This window comes from Barbus barbus (genome assembly GCF_936440315.1).
Source record: "Barbus barbus genome assembly, chromosome: 30".
In the NCBI taxonomy this organism is placed as follows: domain Eukaryota; kingdom Metazoa; phylum Chordata; class Actinopteri; order Cypriniformes; family Cyprinidae; genus Barbus; species Barbus barbus.
Genome location: NC_136758.1, coordinates 24,046,932 through 24,067,524, shown reverse-complemented (window position 1 = coordinate 24,067,524; position 20,593 = coordinate 24,046,932). Strand labels below are relative to the sequence as shown.

The following is a 20,593-nucleotide window of genomic DNA, read 5'->3' as shown; positions in this document are numbered from 1 at the left end:
CAGTCCCCATGCTGTAATAATGGAGGAAAATGCTAGGATGAAGTGCTCTTCTCTCGTTCAGGTCATTATGGTGGCTTTTTAGATGAACAATACCTTGTCCAAGTATTCAACAGCTGTTTATACAATTGCTGGTTATCAGTAGCGACTGCTAAAGCAAACATACCTGTGACTGCTATTGCACATACTTCAAAGTTACAGTTTTGGGCTGGTAAATATTGTAGACACCATTGCTACACTAAGTAGTATTATAAAAGCAATGTACACATATTGCATTTTGGTTACAGTCAGTTTACGTTTTTTTGCAGGAAAACAATTGCGGTAAATTTGTTGAACCAGTACTTCTGTGAAGAACTACAACACATCAAAGATTGTACACTCTTGTTCTGTATTTGAAAGCAAACAAGCATTACAAATAAGTTTACAATGTTGTTCAAAATAAAACTGATGCATTTGAATGAAAATAAATGTACATTATTATCTGCAATGAACAAATAATGCTGTTCACCAGCTTAAGACCTCAAGATAGAGGAGATCATGTGCCAAGCATCAAAGCAAGAAGTCCATCCATGCTATACGGATGATTTTATTACACTTTCAACCAGCGTAAAGTATCCACCTATATGAATCGTCTCCCAAGTGGTACAACCATAAACCTTATAATTATTTGATCGGACTTTACACCTTGCACAATCTTTTCTGTAAACAAAACAAGTAACAAAATAATTCACAAGTATCAAATTTTATTTATAACATACCTAAAAGGCTATTTACAGTTGCATCAATTAGTAGAAACATTTAAAAACTAAAGCTCTTTTTTGGTGCTCGAGTCCCTCAGTGCTCCTTACGGTAAACAGCATAATTTATTATACAAAATTATTTATCCCAAATTAGATGTTTATTTATTCCAAACATTATCCACTGATTATCCTAATTAGAAAACAGCAGGTTGCAGAGCTCTTAGGAAACAAGGAGAGCAGAAAAAAGAATCAAATTTGGAAACAAGTCCAAATTAAACAATTCACAATCAAAGCTTCTTCCTCCTCGTTACAGGTTTAGGAAAAACGGCATCCATCATGCGTTTGCGGCGTAGGTTCATCCTCAGTGAAGGGGTTTCCTTTTCTTCCGTTCTCTTTTCGGTTCTAGCGATTGGTTCAGCCGGACTGGCGAGGGGAGAGAGGAAACTGATCTCAACAGGAGGTGGAGGTTCTGGAGCAGATTTTGTTCTGTTAAAAATATGACAGAAAATTAGGGTAAGAAAATCAAACTAAGACAAGGTGATGCACAACCAACACATTAATTGTGAATCTCGCAATTATAACTCGTCAATGCAAAAACCTACTTTAATTATAACCATGCATGTGAGCTACTTGTTATATTACAATATTAATAGAACTACGTGCGACATGGGCTATTCACCTGGTTGTCCTCTTCTTTCTGGGCTTGACAACCTCAGTTTCAACTGCAACATCATCTAGAGGGCCATTGTCCTACAACAAAAGGAAGAATTTATGAAGTTTAAAGTGTGATGGAGCACAAATGAAAACTGCGTTGGTACTCAAACTTTAGAAAAGATCTGTTTACCTCTTTGAATTCAGAATCACCTTCACATGCTGAGCTATGGGTTTGAGGCACAGGAGATGACAACAAAACCTCTGGAACTACAACAGTTCCCTTTCTCCTTCCTAAAATGAAAGGATTGCAGATTAAATGGATTGTAGGCAAATTAAAGTGTTATAAACAGGGGTGCACATAAGTTTTTCAGCCTGGTTCTCATATGAGTACCTGGAGATTTGGTTTGGTCCTCACACGGGCCACGGCATGGAGTGTGACCCATAAAATATAATTATGAAAAAATAATAATAATAGTGATAATATTATTGCACTTTTAGTTGTTGTTTTTTTTTTTAAATAAACTAAATAATCAAGTGTGATAATACTATTTTATTTTAAAATAAAAGGAGTATTACATACAAATAGAATTATTTTATAGTAAACTTAAAAATAAAATGCTAATATTTTTATTATTATTTGAATTTTCATCATTTTCAAACGTAAAATCAGCGAGCTTTTATTTTGGCGGATTGCCGGCAAGTAAGTATATGCTCTTCTGGGTTTAGCACTGCTGATGGAAGAGCGTCAGTGAATTAATGAAATGTCACAGTTTTGCTTTGAAAACTGCAGCGGCTAGCCTAGATTATGTTGTCAGTTTGAATAGAAATCTTATAGAGTACGGTTCGTCGATCTAAAATTGTAACTGTGCATTAACAGCTGTCATCCATGTCCGTACGCAAATGCGCTGTAATTTTGGCCACATATGTGGATCATTTATGTGCACCCCTGGTTATAAACTACTGCAAAATGTGGCATTACAATATAGACTACCTCTTGTTCGTTTCAAATCAGCAACAGGAGTAACTGAATCGGCAACAGCCATAGAGTTTTGTTCTGCCACCTTGCTCGCTCGTGTACGTCTAGCACTTGCATGTGACTTGCTTGCATGTTCCTGTATTTCATCGGACACCACCAATTTTGATTCTTCAATGTCCGCCATTTCAGTTTCATTCTGTGGAGGTGGTGCTGCAGATCTAGTAGGTCTTCTCTTGGCACGTATAATTTCAGTTACAACAGGAACGCTCTCTTCCCTGGCTTCCTCATTTTTGAGTCGTTCTATAAGGGCATCAGCTTGGGGAGCTTCAGTCTCCACTTTCAAAGGAGTCAAATTGGGTCTTTCTTTATCAAGATCCTCACCTTGATTCCAGTGCCGGCTTCTCGTAAGTCTTCTTGAAACACTCTGAAGTTGTGCATCATCAATAATAAAGGTTGCATTGTTCACTTTTTCTGCAGTGCTGGCCACTGTCTTACTCCTGCTACTTGGAGGAGTTCTAATAGGTTGATTTAGGGTTGTGGCTTCTTCTGCAGGATCTTGTTGGAAACTTTCTAACGCTAGTCCTCTGGTAGACTTGCGTGTAACCCTACTAGGACTACTACGTGCTTTGGCAGACTGTGTCTCCTCTGGGACTTCTTGATAAGCTTCTGGAACTTCAACACTTAGTGCTTGAGATTTTCTGGTACTGTGCCTGGCCTGTATTTCTGAGTCATCACTGGGAACAGGATCAGTGGACAGGGCCTCATCATCATCAACCACTTTGCTCCTGGTTCGTCGGGATCCTTTCCTAGGTGTAGCTTTCTGCGGGGTCTTTCGTGCCGGACTTGCTGGCTTTGATACTTTCTCAGAAGCCATGTCTTGGTCATTTTCATTAGCACGCTGTTCTGAATCTGCTTTTCTTGTGCTTCTTCTAGGTGTAACAGGAACTTGATAGTCTTGGAGCTGTTTGCCACTCCTTGTAATGCGTCTTGGTGTTGAAGGTACTTGAGAATCCATTTGTTCCTCTTCAGTGAGATCCTTCTCTCCATCAAGGATGGGTACAGGGAATGTTACGGTTTTCCTAGTTCTCCGTGATGGGCTGCGCTGAACCTCTTTAATGTTCTCCAAACCTTCCTCAGTATCTTTTCTAGATCTTTCAACTTTTGTTCTTGCAGGTGACTTGGGTCTTCCTGGTGACTTTGGCCTTCCTATTTGTTTGGTTGTGGAAAGTTCCTCAACTTCTCCAGCCAATAAGAGTGTAGTGTCTATTTGGTCAGACTCCGTTATATTATCTTTTGCAGCGGTTGCCACCTCTGTGTCCAATGTAGCAACTTCATTGACCTTCGCTAAAAGTTCTTCTGAAGGCAAGACTTTCTCTGGCAGAGAAGACTCCAACACTTCCCCGTGAAGAAGAGTATGTGATTCTTCCTGCATCTCACAAGGACCAGATTCTAGCCCATCACCATTGGAAAGATCTTTTGTGCCTTGAAGAGAAGGTTCTGCTTCTGGTCTGACTATTTGTTCCACCATCTGGAGGACCTCAGCTGGTTGGTCTTCAATTTTAGGAGCACCCATGACAACAGGTTCAATGTCTGATACCAAGTCTTTTATGTCTTCCAATTTGTTGTCTGGAACTTGAACCGTATGCTCCAAGATGACAACCTCAGAGTTAGTTGTGAGCTGATTCTCTACATACTGAGGTTCTTCTGGTTCCCTTAGAGCTAGCAATGCTGCATTGTGGTCCAACTCTGAAGAATCGGGCAGTTCCTCTACATCTGGATCAAGCATGAGCGTGAAGTCATCTGACTCTTCTGGCATTGTACCATCTGGTGCACTCCTGAGAGTCTGTAAAGTTCCTCCATCTACAAGATGTGTATGCTGCTCCTCAGCCAGCTCTACAGGTACCAGGAGAGTGGTGGATGGCTTAAGCTCCGTATAACACATTGCACCTTCCTCATCTAGATTTGCAGTGCCAAGGCCAACCATTACAACTTCACCTTCTTCCTCTGGGATGTCAGTGTCTAGAACCTGCAGAAAAAATAATAATAAAATAAGATCAATGAGAGAACAAGTCCATGTACAAGTCACAGTGTTTTACCATTAAAATAAGACTTAAGTGATGCACTTACTTTCAGCTGTGCCTCAGGTGTAACCAGTGATAGCACAGCATTGGCTTGTTCCTGGAGGTAATGCTCATGCGGTGGGAGTTCCTCCATGTAAAGGGCAGGAGTAGGTTGGTGGTTACTGCTGCCATTACCCTTTACTTCATTTATAATCTCAACCTCACTACCCGAGTCCTCCACCTTCTCATCTTCAGACTCTTCTTCATCTTCTGACTCCTCTGAAGATTCATCACTGGAGAGCTCATCAGTGTCATTCAAGCTCACTACAGCTATAGGAAGAATCCTGAGGTTAGTTTTGGATCATTACCATTTTGTTTAACTTATACTATAATGTTAAACCGGAGAAGGACTTACATCTGGATTCTGAGGTGGCAGGTTCTGATGTCTGTGTTTTCAGATCTGCTTCATTCTCAGAAGTGGGCTGAACTTCTTTAATGTCACTACCTGGTTCACTATAGGGTGTAGACAGCACCAGCAAAAGTAAAAAAAGGTAAAATGGCAGGAAATGAGAAACATACATAAAGCAACACCCAGAAAGCATGATGGGCAAGTCATTAACAAGCACCTTTTGAGTGATCCCTCCCTAATACTGGACCGGGTTAAAGTTGGAGACAGATCAGGGTCAAATAAATGCTGTTCCACAAAGGCATCCAAATCTAAAATATAAATTCATTTTAGAAATTTTCCTATCAGTACAATTATCAGTCATAAAACAAATGTCATCAAACAATTACAGTACAGTTTAAAAGTTTGGGGTCAGAAAATGTTTTAAATGTTTTCAAAGGCTGCAATTATTTGTAAATAAATACAGCAAAGTTGTGAATATATTACAATATACCATTTCTGTTTTTAATGCATTTTAAAATGCAATTTTGTGTAATGGCAAAGCTGGATTTTCAGCCATTAATATGCTGATGGTGCTCAAGAAATATTTATTTTTATTATCAAAAAAGTTCTGCCGACTAATATTTTTGCAGAAACTGAAGATACATTTTTTCAGGATTCTTGACGAATAGATTTAAAAAAGAACAGCATTTATTTAAAATATAAATTTTTGTAACATTTACGGTCACTTCAATTTTGATCAATTTAATGCAATTAAAAGCTACATAAAAGCATTCAAGTAAAACAAAAAACTCAGACCCCAAACTTTTGAAAGGTATTGTATGTCCAAAAAGTAAAAATAAAAAGTACCTGAGGTTTCCATAGATTCCTCTTTACATTCTTCATTCATCTCAGGTTCATTGGTCTTTTGTTTGTGGTTCACCAACTCAACCGCTGGAATCTCAGATACAGAAGCCTCACAAACTAGTTGTTCTGGTACCGTCTCTGATACCTTGGTGACAGCTGGTTCATCAATAGTGTCATAAACTGCATGTTCTGCCATAGATTTGTTCACAGGCTCTATATTGGGAGGAAAACTGAGAGCTTCAACAAAAATGGAGGATGTGTTTTGTGATTCTTCAGCTGGTTCCTGGATTTCCTGATGTTTAGAAATCTCAGCAAAAGACTCTAAGCTTGGTTCCTGAACTGGAACAACAAGCTCCAGTTCCGTAACTACATCCGGCTTGAGAACCTGAGCTTCTGAAGTTTCCTCAAGCTGCTCTTCAGTTACTTCCCTCACACGATCATTCTCAATATCCACATGCGCCTCAAGCTTTCCACTACTACTTTGAGCTTCTTGTGCATCTGAGGGTCTCTTTCCATGGGACAGGTCTTCCTTTGTATCTCTCTCCTGGGGTATTTTCAGCTCTTCCTCAGGCAGCGTAATAGAGGGTATTTTTGCAGTTGTAATGTCTTCTACAGGAGCCTCACATTCCTCTGAAGTATCTGGAAGTCTTACGGTCACCTCCCGATCCACACTGCTGTTTGCCTCTGTTGCCATAAGATCCTCAGGAGCATCATGGAACTCAAGAGTGGTATCAGACTGATTGGATACAAGACTTGCTTCTTGCCCCAGACTAGGTCGTCGCACAAGAGTGGGAAGCACTTGTTTGGACTCTGTTGCGGGGATCTCTTTGACAGAGGATCCACTCTCAGACTCTACATCAGGATTTTCTTTCTCTTCCAGTGAGGGCATGTATGTCCTCTTTAGATCTGCTTCTTCCTCTTCAGCATCTGAATGTTCACTCCAGGCTGCAAAACTTGCTTTAGGAGGTGGGGAAGATCTCTTAGGTGTATTAAGCTCCCTGTTAATTGCAATCTGTATAGAACCACAACCATATTATTTAAGCAAAAAATTTACATTTTCATTCCTTTTCATGGAAACTCATCTTTACATAGACGTAAAAGAGGCATGTTACCCCATTGTTCCAGTGGACAGAGCTCTTGGGAGCTTCCGGAGAATCAGCCTCCTCTATGAAGGTAATACGGCTCTCTTTGGAGCGGAGAGGAGGAGTGACTGATCGGCCTGGGGAGGCAGAAGGGGTGGCCACAGGAGTGGGACGTAGGCTGCTCCTCAGAATAGACTGTGGGGTGAAGGCTGAGAAAACAGGGCCTGATGCCAAAGCTCGAGCTCTCTGAAAAGCAAAGAGTTCAAAATTGTGGTGGGTAATTTCCTAAAGCCAAGACACACTGCACAATTTTCAGCTGTCCCAGATGAAAACACTAGAGGAAGAACATACAGCACATTTAAAGTCACAAATAAGTCTGTGAGCTTATGTGAAAAGGTTCACAAACCATACGGTCTCACCTTTACCACTTGAGGAGTTTGCAGCAGACTGAGCTCAGGAGCCTTGCTGACACTCTTCGGTCCAGCCCATGAGGTAATGGACCTTGTAGGAGTGCCAGGTAAATTAGAGCTCTCGGGGGAATTCTGGGAAGAAGGCTGCACAACCAAATCCAGAAGCCTGGTGACAAAGCCAGTGAGATGTTACTAGTGTCTTTTTTAGGCATAAATAAAATAACTTTCAAACTAAAACCAGTCTTTGACTATTTTACCTGGACATTCTTTTGGTTAGCATGTTTATGGGAGTTCCTACAAAGGCCTCGGGTTTATTTGGAGAGGACTGATATAGGCTAGGCACTTGCATTTCGGACTCTTTGGGGCTGCACAGGAAATCCATGGCAAAAAAAAAAGGTTAAAAATAGGTTTTAAAAAGAAAACATTTCACATAAAAGCTGGGGAAAAACTACTTCGTACAGTACCTTTTGAAGGGAGATGAATGGGGAGTGGTGTTCTTGCCAACCCATACTTCCTCGATCTTTGAGAGGACATTACTGATAAAGGCTGCTCTGGTCATCACATTTTCAGAGGCTGAACGTTTAGCTACAGTTGACAGAGGCTGAGGTCTTTTAACTAAGAGTGAGAAAAAAGCAGCAATTGGCGATTATCCAAAAAACTTGGCTGAAATTTTAACCCACGGCCCAAGTGAATATGACAATCTTCAGTACCTTCTCTGTGAATCGTAGCAGGGTGTTGGTATGGTTTTGCTCGTTCAATGGCTAATTTCCGTTGAACCCGAGGAAGAACCTTCCCATACTGATTGAGAATGGAGTTCCTTGTGTTTGACCTTTCCTTCATTTTAGGATCCCGATCAGCCTGAATTCAACCAAATTATAACATTTAAAAAAAAAAAAAACAGATGAAATACAGATGTAGACTATAATATGAAACTGAACATACTGCTAGATTCACTTTGAGGGTCTGGTTGAGTTGAAGTGCAGGCACATAATTTGCCTGTTGGAGGTAGTGGACCATGAGCAGCTCCCGATTCTGGAAACCTCCAGTGCTTTGAAGGAACCGCTCCAAACACTCCTAAACAGGCACATTTGAGGTAAAGGTAAAAATAAAGCAGTGCTAATATACACTATTGTCCAAAGGTTTTTTTAAGCAAGAACTCTTCTGCTCACCAAGGCTGCATTTATTTAACAAAAAAGCTGAAATATTGTGAAATATTATTAAATTACAGTTTTCAGCAGCCATTGCTCCAGTCTTCAGTGTCACATATGATCCTTCATTCTAATATGCTGATTTGTTGCTCAAGAAACATTTATTAATGTGGAAAACGGTTTAATATTTTTATGGAAACAGTGATACATTTTCTTTGATGAATAGAAAAACGACAGAATGCTAGTGTATTCTAAAGATATCGTAAAAATGGTGCACCCATTAAATATTAAGTGCTACAGAGATTTGCACACACCTGTTCTGCAAGTCCAAGGGGCAGCTTCAGCAGCTCTTTCATCAGTCCCAGCTCCTGACAGGTCTCAAAAAGAAACTTCATCATCTCCTCCATGTTCAATTTGTTACAATGCTGCCTTAGCAAAGCCCAGGCCTCCACAATACACCTGGTCAGCCCAAAACAAACCAAAGGTAAGTCAAGTCAGCTTTATTTATATAGTGCTTTTAACAATACAGATTCTGTCAAAGCACTTAGTATCAAATTGGAGGATAGAGTGTCAGTAATGTATAATAATAAGATTAAACACTCAATTTTCAGTTAAAGGCATTTCATTATTGAATTCAGAGATGTCATTGTCTAGCTCAGTTTAGTTTAAATAGTATCTGTGAAATCAAATTGACGATAAAAAGCTAGAAATTAAGTGTCCCCAACTGAGCAAGCCAGAGGCGACAGCGGCAAGGAACCAAAACTCCCTCTGTGACAGAATAGAGAAAAAAACCTTGGGAGAAACCAGGCTCAGTCGGGGGGCCAGTTCTCCTCTGGCCAGGATATTGTTTTAATAAAAATTTTAAATGTATAAATGTATTTTATTTCTATTTTTATATTGTTGCAATTTCTTTTGTCGTATTAAAGGTAAGAGTCTAGCAACTACAAATGAGCCCATCTTAAGCTGACATATTAATTACAACGGTACACTACAAACATACCTGTTATGAAGCAGGACAGAGAGGCACAACTTGGCTTGGTTGGTAGTGCACAGGGGAGGCTTCATCACATGCAAGTAGCGCAGGGCGACGCTGTGTTTCTGTTGGCACATCAAAGCCAGCAAGACACGCTCGTGCTGCCAGCTCCACAGAGAGTGACTGGTGGCTGGGTGCAAAAGCAGCTCCAAAGAGCTCTGGGGGAGATGACAACGAATCAATACAAATTCTTCATGAAGTATTAGTTTGTAAGTACCTAAGTAGAGTTTTAAACTGATATAGCTCTCATATCTGCGAGTAGATCATTTAAAGGTTTAGTTCACCCAAAAATGAAAATTCTGTTATTAATTACTCACTCTCATGTCATTCCAAACCCGTAAGACCTTCGGTCATCTTCGGAACACAAATTAAGATATTTGTGATGGAATCTGAGAGCTCTGACTCTCCATAGACAGTGGGGCCGGGTATCGATTCAGATGTCCCGATTCGATTCTCAATTTTTTTTTATTACATTCAGTGAATAGTTTTAACACAAATTCTATTGATATTTCTAAAATATGAATAGTAAACATCAATTTGCAAATGGTGAATTAATAAAAAAAGAAATTAAGAGCCACATTAAATGCTGCACAACAGAGGTATACTGTTAAAATAAAAAAGAAAACAAATGTGATTATTCCTTTAAAAATAAAGATTTATTATTTATTAGTAGTAGCATTGCTGTTACATTGAGTCTTAAGACTACCAAATAGTAATATATTTCTGACACAGTTCCTTCATGTTAAACTAGACCAGTTGCATAATGTTTTTTTTTTTTTTTTCACCAATAAAGTAATTTTCATTGATTTACTCCTTGATATTTATTCCTTTATTAGCAGTTATATATTACTGTATTCTAAATATAATTAGCCTATGTTTTATCCCCAACTTTAAATGCTTTAATTTAGGCTATTTTATAACAGCGCCACAGTTTAGCGCACCACGAACACTCGGGAACCGCACCTGTGGCTGGCTGCACTGCTGCTTCGCGCTCAGTAAGGAATATAGGATTGTGTTTTCTTATGTTTTTGTTTTTATTTGTACACTTGACGCGTTTGAAAATAGCCTAAATAATGTAACAAAAACTAAAATAAATCTATAGGCCTTCCTACTATACAGCCTATTATTTAGGGTTGTTTTTTAGGCTATTTGGGTTTTTTGTGCGTTTGTTTTAAAACGCCAAGATCGGCTGGACAAAAGTTAACCCATAGCTTTGAAAGTAAAGAAGAATATACAGCCTGTATAAACGAGAGCTTTTGTTAGGATTTTTCATTATTTGGCAGTTTTAGCAGTTATATTTTTTGTAGCGTGTGGTGTGGTCAGGTGCACGATTGTGACAGTCACTATAGACCTAGGACAGAGCTCCTCACTTTGCAGTTAAAAAACAATCACTTAATTTTCAAAGAATTGTATTATTAAAGTTTTATGTATTGATGTTTTTCGTTGTTGTTTTATAAATGCTCTATGAAAATTGTTTAATAAATGTTCAATCAAAATGCAAAACATCACGTCTTTTTTTTTTTTTTAGTCGACTGATCGTTGCGCAGGACAGGACTTTGGTCAACTAAGCATTTCTTTGGTTGACTACAGCCCTAAATTAATTCATGGTGCCTTATGCGTGATGTCAAATGCTTTTGCAGATTTGTAGTATTACTATAGAATTTTACCTGAGCTTTGCAAATTGCGCACATTGCTTTGTTCTTGGTTCTTGTAAACACTATCTCTGCTTTGATAAGCACTGAATGAATGACAGGTTTTCCGTTGTAACATCGTGCAAGGTAAATAAGAGGGTGACATCTAGTGGAGCAGACTAATGATAAGATTCACATTAAACAGATCTCGTTTTAAATGTTTGCTGAAATAAACACCGGAAAAGAATCGACGTCATTTAAAAAAAATTATTAATTGAAAAAATTTTTTTTTTTTGCCCAGCCCTAATAGATAGAAAGGATATTACACAATCAACACACGGAAACATAGCAATGACATCAGTAAAATAGTCCATGTTAGGGATACACCAAAACGAAAATTCTTGACTGAAGCCAAACAAAATGAAACACTGGGCCGAAGGCAGAGTACTGACCGCTGTTTGAATACATGCAATTCGTGCGGGTATTTGAAAACAAAATTCTGCAGTTTATTTACTAATCATTTAAGGTCATTTCGTGATTTCAATCATCACAGTAACCAGCATCAACCACGTCTTCCTCTTCTCATCAGAGACACGAGATACAGCTTCGTGCTTATAATGATTTTTGCGTTTAAGTACTTTCACACTGCAGACATGTTTGCTGCATTAGTCCGCGCCTCTAATTGATCGCATCACGTCACTGTTCTGTACAGTTTATTCTGTCTTTTCGCTTCACATCCGGTGCATCCCTAGTCCATGTGAAATCAGGGGTTCAAACGTAAATTTTACAAAGCTACGAGAATATTTTTTGTGCACAAAGAAAACAATAACAAAAATATTTATTCAGCAATTCTCCTCCTCAAGAAAAAAGTTATTGTCTTCCGCCTTTTTGGAGAGTACCCCAGAACGTAATCAATGGTGGTAATATCCTTGCTGTCTATGGAGGGTCAGAGAGCGCTCAGATTCCATCAAAAATATCTTAATTTGTGTTCCGAAGATAAACGAAGGTCTTACGGGTTTGGAACGACATGAGGGTGAGTAATTAATGACAGAATTATGACAGAATCCCTTTAATGTTGTCACCATTCAAACAATTTATAAATTAAGCCAAAATCAAAATGTTTCTTTTAAAAATACTAGTGTAAGTGCAAAAACATTGACTTTTTTTATACCTCATGATCATGATGATCTAGCAACCACAGGCCTTGTACCAATTTCACCAACCCAATGGGAATGGCAAACGCTGTGGGAAAAGACTCCACGGATGCCCCACTTTTATTAGGAAATGAGTACATCACATCCAATAGCAAATAAATAACCTAAGACCATGAGTCAAGGAATAATCTTTACTAACCAACAACAAACAACATAATATTTGTGGCAAGATGTAGTAAAGAACCCCAAAAGGATACAATAGCATTTTTGGCAGATTCTTCAATATTTTCCAGGAGGTAAATATCCAGCAAGGCCTGTACCAGAAACAGGTAACAAAAAATAAAAGTAAGCGCAGTTGAGGGCGGCAACGTTGTATAAACACATTCAACAAGTCTTGACTTACATGAAGTGATGGGGGAGGATACTGTCCTGTTCCACCCTCGTCCCTTTTCCAAAGTTCTGTAAGGCGTTCCCCACACTGACTCACCAGGCCATCAATCATGAGGCAATCTGCACACCACTTGTCCCTATTAGAAGAAAAGGGGGTTTTTGTACCTTGTTAAATACAATGTGACTTCTGGAGACATTTTAATAAATGTATATTAAATTTATGCATTTTTTATTAATCATGAACACATTAAATTAATTAAACAATATAAATAATGCTAAATAAAAAAAGCCCAATGGTTCTTCGGAAATTCAGCCACTTACTTGGCCAGTCTCCGCAGCTCCTCCCTCTGGCTGACGTAATAATTCTTTATAATAGAATGACTGTAAAAGGGCCTTGATATCTGCAGCACATCATCATCCTCTGTTGTCAGATGAACAATTTGAGTTAATCATATGTAATGCACAGTTATTTTCTAAAGAATCTGTGAGAACCAGAACCATACCAGAACCCTCTGGAAGGAGACCAGTCCGGCAGAACCACAGAACCACCTGAGCGTACTGAGAGATCAAGCTAGACACCATGCATTTATTCATGAGTCCAATCAACCCTGCAAGTAACCAAACATAAGTCAGTCCTTCTAGTGATTTTCAACTTCACATATAACAGCACAGAACACAATGTGATGTCCATGAATACTCAAGACACCTTTCTGTGTGAGCTCCTGAGCCTCATTTAGCAAACTGTGGAAAATGGTGCTGAGGTTTGCCAGCAAGCGCTGACTGTGCTGTAGCAGCTGCAGTATCTGGGGATCCGTGAAGTTTGCAGAGCTGTCAAAGAGCGGAGCACCTGGAGAAAAAGAGAAAAGCAGTATGCTGTTAAATTTGCTATAAAGCTATATTCAGAGAAATGGGTGCAGAAAACTCACATATTTCATCCAGTTCTTCTTTGGTGTGCACAACCTTATTCCAGGCCCACTCCAGTATGTAGCGCAGATTGACGGCTGACCCTGGTTGCTCTGCACGCAGAAATTTGGCAGAAGAGTTATATAATGCTGCAGGAAATTCTGACTGCCAGTGTAAATTATTAGTAATGAAATTTTCTCTAGATTACAAATTCATTACTTCTCCCATCCTCACCTTCAGTGGTCCACTGTTTAATACAGCCAGTGATGAGTCCCAATGAGCTTGTCTCCACAGCAGTGCACAAGATGGCATCAAGCTGCTCTTCCTGTTTACAAATAACATACAACAAACAAATATGCATTACCGTTATAAATACTCAGGTACCAGTGCGAGTGAAATCGATTAAGCTAATAACTAAAATTAGACTAGAGTGCAGTTACTCCTGTATAATGTTAAATAAAGGGTGTGATACCTGTGAGAGGCTGGAGGGCTGGACATCAGCCAGACGAGAGGATAGGAGGCCAGACATGAGACAGCGCGAATATCCATTAGAAATGCTGTCACCTAAACTTGGTGCCACCTTCTTCAAGTAGCTCAGGGTCTGAGAGTACATAGAAAGATTTAAACGGACCAAAAAAAAACTCAGCAAATAACATAGTATACAAAAGGGCCAAAATCTAACCTCTTTCTGATAGCCTGAGCAAGTAAAGTGCACAATACCAGCATTAAGCAAACAGCTTCCATCTACAATAGAAAAAGAATACAGAGGTTATGACATATTACTTGGATTTGCATAATACAGCCATTTTACATGTAATAAAAGATATTATCAAACAATGAATATGTCTTACCAAAGTTGTAGGTTGTGGGACTGAAGAACTGTTCCGGTGGAGGAGAGGTGTAGGGCAGACCCCTACTTAGACTGCGCTCATGAATCAGGATGTCCAATAGTGTACAGGGAGCTGTCATTTCGATCACACAGTCAAGAGACCACACTGCCAGATATGGACAGTTTCTTAAGGATTCGCCCGTTCTGAATGGGAAAGAGAAAGTCTATTTACATGTCCCTCACCACACATCTGACTGTATTTTTAACTAGAAGCATACCCACCTTAATGAATCTGGCATCTGAGCATGGTACCATCGGTTAATGTCAAAAACACCTATGAAGGTCGATGGCTGGCCCTGTCCATACGATTTAACTTGCCAGATGAAAACTGACACACTTGTATCAGGAGACGCCACTAAAAAAAAAAAAAACAGAAAAAAAGAATGTTATAAAAACCACGCAATGTCAAACAATCACTCTGCAAAGCATGATTTAGATAAATATAAAGAAACCTTCATTCATGCTGTCGTCACGATCAGGGTGGTGGCGAAACTTCTCTATGGTTTGACAGCTGATCAGACGGGTATTGATGGCCTGAGCTCTTAGAGGAAATGCTGTACCGTTCAAGTCCTGACTGTAACGTTCCTCACAATACTCCAGACCCTGAGAGTCAAACATCACACACTGAATGAATATTTTGCAGGAACACTGTATAGATACAAAAACTGTAACATTCAAATTAATTTGAGAATGGAGAATGCTGATTAACTCTGTACCTCATAAATAATTTTCCCTGAAGCCAAGCACTTTCTCTCCCCAAAAGCCAGTTGTAATAAATGGAGGCTGACTACATCCCCCTCACTACAAAGACAGAAATACACCAGAATAAATCAGAAAAAGTCAGATTATTTTGATAGCAGCACATGAAATGGCAAACTTACTGATCCTGTGCAGACTGCACTGCCCACAGATAGCAGCAGTTCCGTGGGTCATTCTCTGGCTCCTGGAAGGTAAACGCATAGACAGGCACTCTGCCACCCTCTAGCTGTGAGTGATATCTGAAGAGCAAGAGGACGTGTTCAGAAACAAATTCATTGGTGAATCAATACATTATAGTCGCAAACGAATTGTTCACAATATAATCAACAACGTGCATTTAGAAAATAGACAGGGTGAGTTTTCAATTAATGTCAAATTTAACATACAATTACATTAAAATGGGCAAAAGTGTCAGCTTGTTTTAAGTCTTTCACTCACTCTTTTTTGAGGGTCTTCATGTTCCAGAGCTGCAGGTTGCCATCTGAAAATCCCACGGCGAGCTGGTTGGTGCGCTGGATGTACTGCAGGGCTGTCGCTCCAGTACCTGTGGGGCTGCTGATCTGAAGACACAGGTGTCTGCCCTGCTGCGTCACACCCTCCCGTAACCGTGGGATCTCAGACGGAGACTTATTGACCACCTCTAGATCTGTGGCCAAAACAAATTAAAATGGTTTAAGACTATGGAAAGGTTTTTTTACTGTTCACATGAAAGCTTCTGCCAAAAAAAACTACAGTCCCACCTGAAGCCTCCAGTTCGCTCTGACTACAGGACAGGTCATCTAGACAGAGATCAACCAGAAGTACATGACCGACGTCTGTGACCACAGCAGCCACACCGAAGAACCAGCGCAGACTCTGGTGCAGATGCTGCGTGTTAGCGCTGGCCCCTCCGTAACTAACAAGGGGCTCAATGGCTGTGATCTGCGGAAAAGGCAGATGTTCTTTTCAATCACATGATCATTCATAGGAGTGTCATTATAAAACAACAGATGTGGAATAGTTACAAGATTACAAGCAGGGTGCATTTTGTGAAAACAATTATATAATCAAATTACATAATAAACCTGTTTACACTCAGGTGTATTGTAGTTAGCTAAATCCATTTTAAAAAATCCTTATTTGAAATAAAATTGAAGTGTTAACTGAAATATGAAAACACAAACTTAATTTCAGAAACATTTCTCATTTTAATTTATTTTAACAAACTACTAAAATAACTAAAACTAAAAAGAAATAATTAAAATAAACAAGAACAAAAACACCTATAAACTGAAAACATACTGAAAAATATTACAATATATATTTGAAATATCAATACACACTATAATTTTATGTTAATTGTACTAAAAAAAAAACACTGCACTCACTCTGCCTGGAATGACCACAGCCTTGACCACACGGGAGATACCAAGATCATACAGACACAACATGCTGCCCTCGGCTTCCTCCAGACCGATGAGCAGCCCTGTTCGCTTCAGCCAACAGAAGTCCCGCACAGCCAGCACTGTGGGCGGGTGCTCGGACACCCCATTGAAGCGGTAGGCAGAGAAACGCTCTCCAGTAACAGCATGGACCACTTCCAATTGAGGCCCGCAGGCAAGGCAGGCCAGTCCACTTTTCCCTGCACCCAATAAATAAGAGATGTCAGTGAAACACAAGAGGAGAACTGAAGATCTAATAGTAACCTAGGAAATACATGAAACATCTAATATGCAGCTCAAGTTAATACATGTAGTCAAGTGTTGATCAGGACATGCCATCAGTGGACAAACAAGACTCACCAACAGTAAATCTCCCATGCAGCACAGAGTCCAGCGTAACTTCATCCTCCCCTAGAGCATCTATCGTCACCTCTGGGAAGCGCAGCAAGCTGCTGGTGACTTGGGCTGCCAGGTCACGCATGCTTACTGAAGAGAAAACACATGCTAAAAATCAATCTGCCTGCCCTGAAACATCAAAAAAACAATATAATTAAAAAAAAACTGAACACAACCAGAATGCATTTCGAACTAGTGCAAAAACTACGTATCCACCACACTTGTGTTTCCTCTAAACATACAATAAAACAGTCATTATCAACTGGTGGGTCTGTTCAGATGAGCTTACGGACAGTCAGCCACGGAAAAACAAAACTACTAAAATGTGAAAAAACGCAACTGTTCATTTAATTGTGCATAATTATGATACATTAAAAGGCTGCACACCCAATCATGCATGCCTTACTCCCAATATTTTGATGCATATTCATCTGAGATTTGGTTGATAATGCTACTGTTGTTGATTAAACCTATTAAAAACTGTTTTCTGTAATTGAAATAAAGCTGAAATATACATCCATAAAGAAAAATAACTAAGGATATAAGAAAATCAAAACAAATAAAAAGCTATATAGAATTTTTTTTAAAATAAATAAAAATGACAAACACATAGACAAGCACATTTACATGCTAAAAAGTAAATAAAATAAATGACAATTCAATATACAAGTACCATTACAGTATATAAATAATACTAAAATAACATTTAGTAAAAATCCAATACACAAACATGGACAGGTCTCATGACTTCATTCTAAAATCACTCACCACAATTACAAAAGAAAATACATACACTACATTAAACACAGGACAGATGCTTAAAGATAAACATGGTTTGTACCAAACACAAGTTATTTTGTGCAGTGAATTATTAAAAAAAATTCAAAATTAAACTTGTAAATCCTTTTGCAGTTTAAGTTAATATTTGGCCATTTTAAATGTCTTTTTTTAAATAAGCAATGCTTCTTATTTTTTTATGTTTCTTATAGCTCGTTTTCATATTTTATGCAATCAAAATAAAATCGATAATACTCAAACTGAACTGGCGTTAATGAATTTCTACAAAATGCATATTCATTAAAAACAAAAAAAGTAAAAAAGCATCTCAGAACACTTAAAATTCACAAAAATAATTTAGTTTTGATTAATGTATTTAAATAATGTAAATGATTATCCTTGTATAGTCTTGCATATCTTTCATGTTAACCAGCTTTAAGGGTATATGGTACAGGCATGATCACACTATCTTGCAAAACACATGATGTGACTGTCTGAATTACATCTAGACTAGAGAAAGATTTCCCACAAGGACTGGACAACTATTTCACTCTGGTGAAACGACAACATGCATGACATGTCAAACCATCTAAACATAATTCGCTGACGGTTAGATATTATAAAAAGCTATAATGTATTGATGAAAGTAATTATTAAGTTGCTGGAGTCCCTGGATCGGCTGACAGTCTGGATCTGTAAAACTACAAAATCCTCGATTCATGCAATGGTGCCCCCTGGAACAGCATGGTCATCTATAATCGTGCAAACAGCCTATAAGACTCATCCATGTGCCATGCGTGAGACTCACATGGACAAACCTGATCTGAAATCAGAGCTCACAGCTCAGTTTTATTCATATTTACTAGGCAAAGTACACAAAAACAGTACAATATGCGTCTGCGGTCATATTTGTTTCTAAAAATCACTTTATATATGATAAATCTGACGTTATGCAGAGTCATTCACTTAAAATCTTCGCAGACAAGCCATAAAGTCCATTCAAATTACCACTGACAAATACCGCTTTATACCAAGCAAAACAAAAGCGTCCATTCTCTTGCATAGTTTACATAAAACACTACTGTATGGTCTGTATTATTATAACAACCTTTCCTGGGAACTGTTTTCAACCGCAACACGACAGTAGCACCGCTAGCGTGAACTGTTACGGTTACCAACAGAGCATATAAAATCAAACAAGACTCAAAATAAATCGACGACAGGCCAACAAAAAGTTTAAAAAGCTTACTGCGATGTGTAATAAAACATAGAGCGGGTAAAAGGTCTCGTACAGAGCCGTGTTGTGGCTTGAGTCAGATTAGCCGCAGAAGCTAACGGCAGCTAACGGTCACAGCACGAGACTAACTCACAATAGTCTTTAATACTAAACAATACACCTAAATGAGTGCTAAATGGTCTTGAGCTGCAAAAACACGTGCTCTGCTTTAGAATATCCTAATGTGACACATATAGCTAAAAATTACCACAGATAACAGCGTTGTAACGTTACCTGCGCGCTGATGATGACGGCCCTCAAGAAAACTGGTTATACTTTAAACACGACTTTGGTGGCAACTCTTTTCCGGTCATAATCATTCGCATGGATAAACTCTCGTAGTCTAGCAGTCGCAAAGAGAAAACTTGATTTCCCGTGAGTCCTATGTAAATCGTTATAACCGCCGACTACTGCTGCTTGAACGCAGGCGCCATTTCCATAGCGCTGCAGAACAACTACTGCGCATTCATCTGCTCCAGCCAAATCCCGCGCCACCAAGAGTCTCGCGAGATTTCAAGCAGCTGCCCTTCACCAGGGGTTTTCATATCCTGTCTGCAAAATTATTATATGCAGTCGCTTATTAAAAGATGTGAGAACGTCTTTCATAATCACGAGACCACACCATTTTAATGGGATTTTTCTCTTTGTTTTAGCCTACTAATATTAAATCCTAAAGCGATAGGCTATTAATTATTCCACTCATAAATCATAAATTAAATAACTGGCCGAGTATATCTTTATAAAAATAAATACTACCACTTCTAACAATAATACAACTGTGTGCGCTTCAACAGGACACATAAAACATAGTAAATATGCAATTCAAATAGCCTAGTTACGTCATAATTTATCTTTACCTAGTGATTTAAAAAATAGGCTCTTTTTGTGGTAATCATTAATATACTGGGCTTGCAAATTAAACATTAATTATGATTTTAGAAGCTGCTTAGTTAGTAGCTGACTGCTCTTCTTTGACCACTAGCTGTCAGTCTACACTAACATGTCTCATTTACAAACATGGTTTTATTATAGTAAAAGTGTAGTAACTGTTTATGACGTATTGATTACTATTTGTATAACCACAGTTTTACTATAAATACATATGGTGAAATTTAGTGTATTAAAACCGGTAAAAATAAGCTATTTTTAAATTAACACTGTGTGATGTAAATCGTTGGAAATTATGATGTTTAATGATTAATATTACAATAATAAACATTAAAATAATTCACTATACTAGCAAAAAAAATTATGTTCTTCAATGCATGTTTTATCCTGCATTTATTTACCTTTTTCGTGGTGGGAGGAGCTAAGCTGTAGTTTATTTTTATTTATTTTTTTTAATATATTTTACACATCGCCAGGAACCACATATTTGCTCTTTGGAAATAAACCCTCTTGAGCTGAACATCATTGTCCCAGTCATCCTGTTTTCACATCTCTGATTGTAGCCTCATTTTATTTTTCCACCTTTCACTATAAGGGTAAAGGGCAAAGGGAGACTCTCTTTCTCTTTTCCTCTCCTCTTTTTTTTCTCTTTTCTTGGTGGCCAGCTCGGAGGTTATGTTATTCCCATTTCCCTTCCCCCACACATCATCCTCGCTCTTCCCCATCACTGGATTGTCAAAGTGAATAAATATGAACC

General features: G+C 38.6%; 1 protein-coding gene across 1 annotated transcript; it reads right to left on the bottom strand.

Moving 5' to 3' along the window:
- Positions 1-363: 363 nt before the first annotated feature.
- On the bottom strand, positions 364-19,407 carry ahctf1 (AT hook containing transcription factor 1). The gene is made up of 36 exons (XM_079386272.1): positions 19,183-19,407; positions 16,860-16,985; positions 16,446-16,699; positions 15,819-15,999; positions 15,517-15,724; positions 15,201-15,317; positions 15,036-15,120; positions 14,772-14,922; positions 14,542-14,674; positions 14,282-14,463; positions 14,113-14,174; positions 13,903-14,031; positions 13,665-13,755; positions 13,454-13,543; positions 13,234-13,374; positions 13,031-13,135; positions 12,849-12,948; positions 12,541-12,664; positions 12,395-12,451; positions 12,155-12,301; positions 9,320-9,510; positions 8,634-8,778; positions 8,114-8,245; positions 7,882-8,029; positions 7,636-7,786; positions 7,429-7,536; positions 7,181-7,337; positions 6,792-7,007; positions 5,683-6,691; positions 5,054-5,144; positions 4,843-4,940; positions 4,495-4,757; positions 2,383-4,393; positions 1,582-1,682; positions 1,417-1,487; positions 364-1,223 (listed from the first exon to the last, which is right to left on the bottom strand). Exons 2-36 carry the CDS (start codon positions 16,978-16,980, stop codon positions 1,025-1,027), a joined length of 7,569 nt encoding a protein of 2,522 aa, XP_079242398.1. The 5' UTR covers positions 16,981-16,985; positions 19,183-19,407; the 3' UTR covers positions 364-1,024.
- Positions 19,408-20,593: the final 1,186 nt, after the last annotated feature.

What these genes read in the sequence shown, in the direction of transcription:
- ahctf1 (XM_079386272.1), bottom strand. Translation starts at nt 16,980, where the DNA reads ATGCGTGACCTGGCAGCCCAAGTCACCAGCAGCTTGCTGCGCTTCCCA. An exon ending in TCCCACAACCTACAACTTTG is followed by an intron (nt 14,175 to 14,281) that starts GTAAGACATATT and finishes TTTCTATTGTAG; the next exon opens with ATGGAAGCTGTTTGCTTAAT. An exon ending in GTGATTCTGAATTCAAAGAG is followed by an intron (nt 1,488 to 1,581) that starts GTAAACAGATCT and finishes CTTTTGTTGTAG; the next exon opens with GACAATGGCCCTCTAGATGA.